This window comes from Corvus cornix, chromosome 8, assembly GCF_000738735.6.
Source record: "Corvus cornix cornix isolate S_Up_H32 chromosome 8, ASM73873v5, whole genome shotgun sequence".
In the NCBI taxonomy this organism is placed as follows: Eukaryota; Metazoa; Chordata; class Aves; order Passeriformes; family Corvidae; genus Corvus; species Corvus cornix.
In genome coordinates, this window is record NC_046338.1 from 6698624 (window position 1) to 6710626 (window position 12003).

Sequence of the window (12003 nt, forward strand, 5' to 3'; positions counted from 1 at the left end):
TTCATATACCATCGGCCTGCTGCAGGCAAAAAAAATAATGCTATCGGCATAAAACCAGCGCTAACTTCCAGAGCAACAATTAGGCAATTAAAACTACACAGTCACGGGTAACGACTTTAATTAAAAACACCTTAACTGTGCTCATCGCAGTAAACGGGATTGAGCCTGGAACTCACACGCGCGTCACAGAGTTACACAGGAAAACAAGGAGAAGCCACCCTCAGGTACGGACACCGGGAGAAGCCATTGGAAGTGCCCAGGTACGAACAGCGGGAGAAGCCCCGGCGGATCCCCCGGGTCACACTCGCGATGCGCCCCAGCCCCGCTCCCCGGCGGCCGCACCCCGCAAGTCTCCGGTGGATAAATGTTCCTTTTAAAAACTCTAATTTTGGCAACACAGTGGAAAATTACTTTCTTTTTTTGTTGTTGTTAAAAAAAAAAAAAGAAAAAAGAAAAAAAAGCCTTTCTTTAGAAGCGGAATGGACGCAGGAGGGTTCACCCAGACCGGTCCAAGAGCGACCCCGCTCCCGCCGGCACTCGACGCCCCGGGGGTGGATTCACCGCCTGAATCCCCGGAGGAAAAGGGAGGGGGGGGGTCTAATCTCCCCGCCCCGGGAGCGCTCACCGACAGGCAAAGGGAGAACGCGGAAAGGCCCCTGCACCCCGCTCCCCCCCCCCCCCACCCGTGGTGCCGCTCACCGCGCTCCGGCCGCGCATCTTCCGCCGCCGCCGGGCGACCACGAGGAGGGAGCGCGCGGCCGCACGTGGCGCTGGCGCTACGGGGTCTCCCGCGCAGCCGGCGGGGCGCTGAGCGGCGTGAGGCGGCGGGGCCGCCGCGTTCCGCTGGCCGTGCTCGAGAGCCCGCGGGGCGCGGCGCGGGGAGGGCTCTTATGGCGCACGGGATGGGCGGCAGCTGTGCGGGGTGCGGCCGCAAGGCCAGGCGGCGGAGAGGGCACACGTGTGGGTCGCGGAGGCCCACGCGGGGGTGCGGGGAGGGAAGAACCGGGGTAATGCACCCAGGAGCGTCCGCACAGCTCCGCTCCCTCCCGGGTGGTTCCCGACGTGGGAATGGAAATTAATGAAGTGTAGCGGGCAGGGTGAGGTTTGTGATGATCTCCACCATGCAAGTGCTTCCCCTTGTCTCTGACTGGGGTCGTGACCTTCTCCCATAAAGATGTATGAGGAAGAATTTTGAGTAGGTTAAAAAGCCTCTTTTTCAATCAGTGCTCAAGGAAAGGATAAGATGATGTGACACAAATGTATGATCGTGTGCCGCAAATAGAACATTGTGGGAAGCTTTTCCGTAGACATAAGCTTTGTCCTATATTTTTTTAAACAGTTTATTTTCTTGCTGTGTAGGTCATTCTTAACATTAGGCTAAATTTAGATGAAGATTCACCAGCAGCAAAAACTGTCTGAGGAAGGCGAGTTAGACCCATAGCCTCAGCCTCTGCTGTGGCCTGGTCAGGAACCTGGGTGTGTAATTATTTATGTTTTTACTGACTTATTTTTGTTTCAGGTAGCTTGGTTAAAAGTAACAGAATCTCAGACATTTAAATAAAATACCTGGAGTCTAAAAGAATTAGAAGCTTCTAGCTTGCCTGGTTTACTTTAGTGCTGCAAGCCGTATATACAACTTGCATTAATTTCAAGGGTATTTCTACCGCAAAGTGAGGAAAGGCTGAACATCTCAGGCGTTTTGAAGATCTGTACCTGAAACTTCAAAACAGGGTCCAATCTCCGTTTCCAGTAAGGATGGCAGAATTTGTACTTGTTTATGCACTTTGATTTTCAGTTCTTTGTGTATAAATTTAGCTGTGGGTGGAGTATCCTGAGCCAGATTCCTCCCTTTATGCTATACATACAGGATTACAGAAGGATAGACATCATTCTGTGTTAGATTGACAAGGAATTGCATTTCCCAGCAAATGTTGGATCAGAGCCATCTGTTTCAGAAATTAACATAGCAGCAATTTGTTTGTTTGGCTTCATCTGTCTATTAGTTTGGTCCAAATCCTCTTGTTTTTAGAGCCATGCTATCACATAGGAAAAGGATCTGTGATACACTCTGTGCAGACAACCCCTAAAATACATGAATTATTTTAAACAGAGGAGATACGAAATGTCATTGTCAGAAATCCAGATGAAGCTCAAGTAAGACTATTTGTTTTCCTGTAAACAAGTTTGACTTTCTCACAGCACTCTGTCTTATATTAAATTATCTGCCCCTAACCAGTGTCCTGGTCTCAGGATACTTCTCTCCAACCCAAAGTAGTGTTGGTGTACTTTTAGGTGCGGTGGATATTTTCCTTCTGTTTATTTTGACAGAATGATGGAAAATCCTTCCTACTTACAGCCTCTACAACTTTTGAAGAGGTATTGATATTCTCAAAAACTGAGAAGTCTAGCTGCAAACAAGTCAGGAAAAGGGCATCAATCCATTAAATGATAAGGTATCACCACATTAGACAACAGCTTTTCTAAAAGTGTTTCACTTTGAGCTCTGTATACCCAAGGAAATGACATCTCTTACACAGCTTTTTTATTTGTGGCATACCCAGGCTGCACTATTCAGGACTTCAGTTATTTTCCTAGATTTTTTAGCTCTCTGGAAAAAAACCCAAAAAACTACTTAATACTCCAAAAACTTGCATCTACTGTTTTATAGTTCTACTGGATCTGGTTACAGTGCAAATATTTCTCCACAGGTGTAGAGAAAGGTCTACACTGTTGTACAACTATTGATAATTATGTGGCATTTGCTTGATGATGTTTTGATTCAGAGGATATTCCTAACTAGTCTTTGAAAATATAACCAAAAATAGTCATAGGAAAGTCTTCTGTACCCTTGAGAAGTGTAAAGACCAACATAGTTATTATGAAAAGAGAATGCTGGGTAGATCTGCTCAAACAGGAAGTAATTGTGAATGTTTCTTATAACTGAATACTGCTAATGCATGATTTAGAAACTGCACAAAGATTCAGTTCATTTTCATGTTACCTCATTTCTTAGTTACATGGCAAAACCATCAACAAAACCACTTTCTAAAATAAGAACTTACATTTCAGAAAAATGAGTCGTGTGTTGTAGGCAGTGAAAGTGAGGTGAAGTCTCAACTCAGAGGACGTGAGTGCTCATTCTGCACCTGTGCTGGAGATCACCTGTGTTGCTCTGTGTGCCTCTGTCTCTACCTGAGCATCTTGCTCACTGTACTCCTCCCACCGCCCGCCCCATTTCTTTGTCTCATCCGAGCCACCAACAATGGCATCTGCTGGAGTTTGGAAACCTGGGCTGAATGGAGGGGGCGGGAGCTGCCAACAAGAATCGCATACCCAGGTCACTGCTGAAATCATAACACCCAAGGCAGAGCTGTGCTCACATCACCTGATGATGAAACAGCAGCGCCAGCTGAAGTCAGATGGTGACAACATCTGGTGGCTTCTCTGTTCTGCTGTCAGAGCAGGGCGAGGAAATTGCCCGTTCAGAAGGTGCATTCTGAATCAATACATGGGTAATGCACACCACGGTGTTTAGAACAAATAGCAAATGTCAGAAGTAAACAGTTCTGTATTTTAGCAATGGAAAGAGAGTGTAAGTGCTTTTCTAGGGTAAGTGTAGAAAGCCATTACAAAGCTTATCTTTGCAACTGACCTATAAAAGCTATAAACACATCAAAGGCTTTGAGGACATCAGATTCAAACTTTAATTCTTCCCACAGTCAAAACTCCCATGAAGTCAATGTCCCAGGATCACGACTCTGAGTATGCTCAATAATGCTAATGGAACTCAGATTTCCATGGGCAGCTTCATTCACAACTGTAATTTAATTCAGGTTACAGTTTATTAAATAGTGATTTCTTGTAGTGATTTTTCCTCTAAATGGCAGGACGTACGGCAACACAATTTTTTGGAATAGAATTTCTTGGAGGTTTTATTATTACAGAATAAAAAACTTCTAAAAATGTAGCTGAAATGCTTTTTCTTTAAGACAACAGCTTTTTGCTTACAGTTAGCAGGTTATGAGATTATATTTGTGTCACAAGTAAAGTCAGGCAAAATTTCTTCCAGGTAAAGAGTCTAGACTTTAACAGCAGTCTCAGGTTTTAGCAGCAAACAGTTTTTCTTATATTTTTGTCCATCTCTAACCATAATGCATTTACTCAATCATAGCACCATGGATTTTAGTAAATGTAGCTTTTTGATTTTTTAAAATGCTATGCAAAGATGTCCTTTACTGTAAATACTTAACAAGTTAACCTGATATCATAAGCTACCAAATATAGAGGGGATGAAAATGCCGGTGGATCCCTCTGAATGTTTTAGCCTTAAGGCTCCTGCAGGTTTTATTCGGATTCACAATAGTAGGAGTGGGAAGGAGGAGATAAATAAAACATTTGTTTCAGAAAGTAGGTGACTTTGACAGAACACTGATGTAAACCATGAAGCCTTGCAGATCAGAGGAATATAAGAAGGGAGGCTGGTGAAGAACACTCAACACCAGCCCCCGAGTGGTGCTGATCAGAACAGTTCTGCTTTGCTTTTAAGTATTACTGCACCTTCTCTGCTCTTCTGTAAAGAATTCAGTTGGTGACTCCCACTGATGTATCACAGTCACTCATGTTTTTACACCACTCATTGGATATTTTGGTAAAGGTCTAATCTCATTTGGATTTATTACGATTTATCTCGGATTAAGCATTTATCTGCTAAGGATTATGACCCATACTACGAGGTACTGATGAACCATCAGAGTTCAGGAATGTCTAAGCACATTAGAATGAATCAGCAGTATTATTTTTTGACACAGTCTTCACACATTATCTTTTTTCAATCAACTTTGCAACATTCATACAGATAAGTATCTAATTTTCCTTTAATACGGGCAGTAACCTGGAAAGCTCTTAACATCCAGTAAGAGCAAAGCTGCATTTAATTAGGAGCAGCTTAAAAGATCAGGCCTTGGAGCCACATGACTTTGTATTCACTCTGCCTTCAACTGTCAGTATAACTATTGATTTTTTTTATACCAATTTAAATATTTTTTCTTAGTTTTGAAGTGTATTTTGGTGAGTCTTCCACTGCTATCCCAACTTTCTACTTTTTTCTAATTTGCATAGCCAGGAGTAAAAAGAAGAACAAGGATAAAGAAGAAGACGATACTGTTTATTACCTTTCTGGACTTTTAAGACTTTTTTTTCTGGTTGAAAATGTTTGAACTGCTTTCTCTGTTGATACACACGGTACTGCACCGCAGGAAAAGTGTAGGATTTCTCATGGGTTTAAAAGAAGTTGGTCTTTGGCTTCAGTTTGTGGCAAAGCCACCGATGTACCTATAGTTGCCCCAAAAAGGCTTCTGGCTATTTCCATACTTAATAATTTTGCATATATGTCATACCTTAGAAATTCCATTTTATGTTGTTTTAATTGCACAAATTTGGAGAATTCCGGTTGTCACTTTAAATGTGTATGTTTGGAAGTTTTCCTTACAATTCAGATTTTTTCTTTATGATTATACACACAAGGTTTAAATACTTTCTGGCAGTATTTGGAATGCTGGAAATAAGACCTTGGATATGAAACTGCACAATTTAATGTGTTTAACCACTCTTACTAAAGGAATTAGGGAGAAATATATTGTTCATTTCCAGTATACATTTCTACTGTTTGCTAAATAGTGTCACATTTAGAATGTGCAATCCTATGACAAATTACTACACTGCAGTGTTATTGTTCATTTTGAGGATTGCCTGCAATGTCTGATTTGCTAAGCAGGGAGTTTGCAGTATGAATGTAGCTGTGAAGAGATGAAACCTCTGAAAGGCTGTAAGGGACACCGGTTCCAGTGTGTTTCACTACATGGAGTAATGTAATTAAATCTTGGTTTTCACAAGAACAGTGCAAAATTCACATTTCTTTACAGTGTTGGGATATAGCATGCCCTGTTACCAATTTGCATCACAGTTTCTTATCCAATTAATGCTTAGAGCTATGGACACAGTGATGTGTGTGAAACCTTAGCTCTCATTGCAGTTAAACAAGGAAAAGATTCAGCTGATGAAAAATTAGATGAAACAGAAGAGAAATGGATGAGCACAGAAAAGAACTGATCTGCCATAACTAAAACCATTGATGAATAAACTGTAAAGAGACATAATCAAAGACAAAATTATTTTTCAGTACCTTTTCTGAAAAACATCAAATAGAAAATCATCTGGATTCAGAAGAGAAAGGTTCTTTACCCGCTTTCACATGAGTACGTGTGCAAGGAGAGCAAAATAGTGAGTGAAGGGTATTTTCTGCTAATGGGATACATTAACGTTGCCATGGAATTTGGGATCAGCATGCACAGGGTATTGATCTTAAATGTGCTTCTGAGCTACAAGGATGAGGAGGACATGGTAATTTACTCACTTTTGACATCAGCCCAGAACTACACATGTATAAGGAGAACCTAAGGAATAGGATGGATGGCAAAGCCAAACCTTGAAAAGCCTCTTTCTCAGAATCATAGAATCATTCAGTTGGAAGGGACTTTAGGAGGTTTTCTAGTACAAACTCTTGCTCAGATCAGGGTCAACACTGAAATCACATCAGTTTGTTGAGGATGGGATGCAATGAAGTTTTGAAAACCTACAAGGATCGAGATTCCCCGACCTCTCTGGACAACCTGTTTCAGTGCTTAAATATCCTAAAAAAAATAAAAATTAATAAATAATCTGTGCTCTGTGTTCTCCTCCAGGACACTGACAGATATTCTGTGGCTTAGGTCTGATGGTAGATGCCCAAGGAATGCCCCTGGTAAGCAGCTGCCAGGTGGAGTAGGACGCGTTAGCCCCTTGGGCCTGGCAGGAGATTGTTAGCCTGGTAGCAGTCTGCCCATCCACACTGTAAAATTCCAGCTTGGATGTGAGTGTGTTGTGGGAGATCATGCTGAAAGCCTTGCTGAAGGCCAGGTAGGCAACATCTATGGCTCTGCCTTTGTCTGCACATCTTCCAGTGCATCACAGAAGGTCATTAGGCTTGGTCAGGTGGGGCAAACCTTGGAAAATCCATGCTGGATGCTGCTTCTAATCCCCTTTCTTTCTTCAGGAATTGCTCCAGCAGACTTGCACCATTATGGTCCCAGAGGACAAGCAGTAGTTCCCGGGATCATCATTCTTATGTTTCTTTAGCATGATGAGCTTTTGGATAAATTTAAGTGTGAAACCAATCTTTAACTTCATAGTTAAAAGCTTTGACATAGTCCACAGTGATACCCTCCTTACAAACAGGGACTAAAAAGTCTGTAAACAATTATTGATCTCCACATGCTACTGGGGAAATTTTCCAAGATCAGTGACAGCTGGGAAATCACTGGCATTTTAAAATTGTATATCAGTGATTCACTTTTTTGGCATTTACAGTATTGCATTATGGCAATGAACATGCTAGATGTGTATTAAAAAAACCAAAATGCTTTTAGCATTTTAGCATTTTTTGTTTGAGCAGTGAAAATATCTTGATACAATTCAAAATAATGGGTTTGTTTATTAAAGATATATACCCATTTAGATGAAGTTAGGATGAGAAAAATGGTTGTTTGTATGAAAATAAATCTGCTTTCTCAACAACAGCATCTCCTGAGGTTTCTTTGATTCAAGAATTCATACCTGGTTACTTTAATGACTAAACCAGGTTTTAACTCCTGTTAACACTGAAAAATGCAGAGAGTTAGAGAAAAGTAAAATGTATTTTGCCCTCCTAAGTCATTGTTGACACAGCCCTCAGTTACATTTTTATTCTGGAATTATTTGCAAGAGAGGGTATTGGTTTCAAGTCATTGTCCTGTGTAAGATTGCAAAAGCCTCTGGTCAGTCATTGAGCTGTCATTATAATTTGGGAGGAGGAGCTGGGCACTTGCCCACAAAAGGGCACAGGTACATGAAAGGAAAATGTTTACAACGTATTAGGTAACGTGCTAAAATCACCTCTTTGCTGAAGAAGAAAAAATGTGTAATCCCAATATTGTTTGGTGCTGCTGGGCAGGAAGGAGTTCATATTAACACAGTGATTCCTCTGGCTGATGAGGGATCTGCTCTGACGCATTCTGAAGGATGTTGCATATGCCTTGGCTGGGAAAATGATGTTTTCTGTGTACTGGTCGAGGATAGAAAAGAAGGGGAAATGGTGGGAGTGGTGACTCGGGTGATCTTTAGAGAAAAAAAATAATGCAAATAGGAATTGAAGATGAGCTCTGCATACTTCCAGGTTTGAAAATAATTAGCAGTCACAGAGTTTGTAGTCCACTGTCTCAGATTTCTGCACTGCAAAAATACATTTTAATATAGATTTAAAAATTGGCTAATAAGATTAGCTGGCTAATATTTTAATGTAAAAGGTATGTCACAGAAAATGACAATCTGAATTGGGAGAGAAAAACAAACATAACACACAATAAGCTGATTTGAGCTAAGAACTTTGAACACAGACTAACTTGTTCAAGATATGACTGATTTTATTTTAATTCCATGACAGCATCATTTCATCCACTGTGTCTTGACATGAGTCCTGTAAAGGTTTGTATTTTGCCTTCTCAGCGTCTTTTAGGGAATGATTTGTGATTAGGAGTACAGAGACTATTTCAAATGTCTCTTAAAATATGTGGTATTGCAAACAACGGATATAAAATGAGATTCACACACATAGCTTTGCTGGTGGCCAAGAACTGCGTTGCAATATGCCGGAAATCCAAACATCCTCCTACTCCCAGAGCCTTGCTGACAGATCTACAACAACTTCTTTCTCTTGAAAAAGCTACTTACAGAATCAGAATAAGAAAGAGAGAAGCCTGCTTATTCTGAGAAACTAACATAATACATAAAATGGGAGGTTAAAGATTCCTCATCAACAGGAAAATCACATTTCTTCTTGAAAATTTTGCAGTTTCAAGTAACATCTAGATTATCTCAAATCCCCACAAAAACCAGAGATGGAAAAATCATGTCATCTCTGAAAAAGCAACAACCCTTAGGATTAGTGTCATTGTTGTCTTGTATAGCCTTTTAGACCTACAAATCATTGGGCTTCTGCCTTAGTACAGGGGTGTATATCAATGGAACTTGATACAGAAATAGAACCTCAGCTCAGCAGATCCTCCTTTCTTGAAAAACCCTTTAAAAAGGCAAACACAAGGGAATAGAAAAACAAGTAACTTTTCCACGGATGTGTATTTTAAACATAGCATATTTTGCAAGAAGGGCTGTTGTTAGATGCTACATATTTTAATTAGCTGTTTAGAAAATCAGGTTGACAATGTCCTTTAATTAGTAGACATTGACTTATTCCACGTGTATTATGGCACAGTGAATCTTATTAAGATAAATGTTTCTCTCTGAAGAGATGAAAAAAAAAATCCACTATCATTTGTTTGCTTACCAGATTGCTCACCATCAATACGGCTGCTATTTAAAATGATGAATTTTAGTCACATATTTAATTAGCTAATAGCTGATCTCACTGTAGGGTCTTGATCCTGCTTACATGTGTTCTTTCATCCTGAAAAAGTCTTTGGTTATATCTTGTTTTTGAAGTCTTCGTTTGAAATTGTCCTTGCTACTTTCAAATCTAAAATGCAATAAATTAAATTATTAAAAGTAAAAATTCTTGTGAAAACATTTAAGGTTTTGAGTATAGTTTTATACCTACTGCTCATTTTAATATATTGCTAGAGGCTATGAACTTAAAAAAAAATTACAAGTTTTTAAAGTTAGGTTTTCCACTTGCTGCAGATGTTTAGTTTGTGAGAAAATTACGTGCACTTTAAAAGGCTATAAACTAACTTAAGAGTTCAATGCATTTGTCTGCCACTGCTCAGTCTGCAGTCTTCTCACAGAATTCACACTGTTTGAGGGCCACAGTTTGAAAGTGCAGCAAATGCACTGTAGCCTATACTGTGTCATGATAACTATTAAAAAATAGTCTTAATGGTGTTCACATGAAGGACATAAAGCTCCTGTGGGTGTCACTGGTTTGGAAGAGGGCTCTTCATGGGAGATTCTTTATTTTAATTGTTCACTGTATGTGACAAATGGTGCTTTTTAATCCCACAGATTATGTTAATGCCGAGAATGGCATTCAAGGGCAAACATCCCTCTCTCTTCACAGAAGACGACATTCTGAGTCATATGGATTGGCTAGTCATGCAAGGAGCATGCAAGGGAGTTGGCCTTGATGATTCTTATGGACACCTTCCAACTTGAGATGTTCTGTGGTTCTGTATGACTGGCCTCTAAACCTGTCATTTTCCTTCCCATTTGCAGTGTTAAGTCATTCCATCAGTACAAGGAAGATAAGCAAGAAGAAAGTTAATAAAGCAGAATTTTCTTTGTTATGGAGACTGTCTTGAAGGGATTGCAATGGCAGGTACTGTGCTGCCAAGGAAAAAGGATGCTGGAGACTCTGCAGAAGGTCCAGGCTTGCCTGTGAATAATCTGGAGGCAACCTTGGGGGGTGAGGTAAAGCCAGGCTGCATCCATTGCAAAAGGTCTGAAGAAGTTCTGCAACATGGGCTTGTCACTGAATTTGTGGCTAATGGATGTGTACCTGCCGTGGAATTTGCATCAGTTTAAACTATATATATAACTATCACTAAAACTTGTTAGTAAACTTCCTTTGAAAGGACGTTTTGAAATAATACATGATCAATGGTATGAGTTCCTAGAGAAACTGTTATGGGCCAGATGGCTCAAAATCAAGAGAATTTGTTTGCTGAAACCAAAGGGCATGAGGGTGCCTAGAGCTTGGTGGTGGTGGGCCAATAACACACCACCAGACAGGGTGGAATATCCATCATGCTTGTTTTGCCACTGCCAGTTTACTCACACTGAACAGCAATCAAGCTTCAATCTCTATTGAAAAACTGGCTGTGTTACTTAAAGTATTCTCTGACCTCTGGAGCATGTCATTACAAAAAGAAGGGCATAATTGACTTTTTGGATATGCAATTATTTATTCTCGCAGCTGTCCCATAACAGCATAAATTATAAACCTTACCTCTTAGGCAGGCAGGCAAAACTCAGTTACTTTAGCCCTGCTGTTTAATTAGCATTTACAATTGGACATTTTTTATATCCCAGTAAATGTTGCCTGAGTGAAGACTTCCCCTTAACCAATTATACCAGATGTTTTTCTGTGAAGGTCCTAATTAAATAGCATCTATTCTTATGTTTCCTTTAGTCGTGCCTCTTGTGTGGATCTCTGTCAGAGTGCCATGCCACACTGGGACACTTTACCCACATTTCTGTCACTTTCAGGTTCACTGCCTGGCTGCACCTGCTCCCCTTAAAAGTTCTTGCTTTCTGTATGGGAGGAACATCCTGATGGGCAAGGCTGGGACTTGGAAATCAGTTTCTTGCTCTATAGCAGGATCCTTAAGTGATTGCTAAGTCACATATGACCTCATCAGGATGATGTAACTTCAGGTGGCTGATGGATTCACTGCTGTAGTGTCCAGTCCTGCAGATTCCAGCACAGAATTTTAAGCAAAGCTGGAATTTACTTGGAAGCCTCCTCTACAGACATCGTCACGGTGCAGATACTGTACCTGGCTTGTGAGCAGCTCTGCCCCTCATTACAATTTTGGCACAGTTTCAGGAATGGTCAAGATTAGGTGTCCTGGACAGCGCTGTGCCCTCTCCTTAATCAGACCCTCAGTACTGAGCCTCCCTTCTGTATAATGGAACATTACTTTCTGGCAGGTAAGATTTTAAGAGCTTTTCTATTCCAGGTCCTTTTTCCGAGAGCTGATTTCTAAGTTGCCACCACTTTTGTGTGTGCTCAAAATATGAAAAGGAAATCAGCTTCCTTTCTCTGGTACAGCAGCCACCCTCCTAAGTGAGTCAATGAGTTCCCAAATGTAGTATTTCAATGCCACATGAAAAAGTACGGAGTGAGAGATATATTAGTGGGAACACTGTCTCAGTGCCAATCCTTATGGGTCAGAGGATTACAAAATAAAGTAGCCC

The 12003-nt window shown here is 40.7% G+C and overlaps 1 protein-coding gene across 2 annotated transcripts in view; it reads right to left on the bottom strand.

Moving 5' to 3' along the window:
* Positions 1-12003, bottom strand: part of ELAVL4 (ELAV like RNA binding protein 4) — a 100315-nt gene that overhangs the window by 80695 nt on the left and 7617 nt on the right. Inside the window, exon 1 of one of the 2 annotated variants that reach the window (XM_039556117.1) lies at positions 700-732. The exons of the other annotated variant lie outside the window; for it this stretch is intronic. Coding sequence (XP_039412051.1) covers positions 700-717 — 18 coding nt within the window. The 5' untranslated portion in view covers positions 718-732. Of the gene's footprint in view, positions 1-699; positions 733-12003 lie in introns of those variants that run through there. 2 annotated transcript variants of the gene reach the window in all.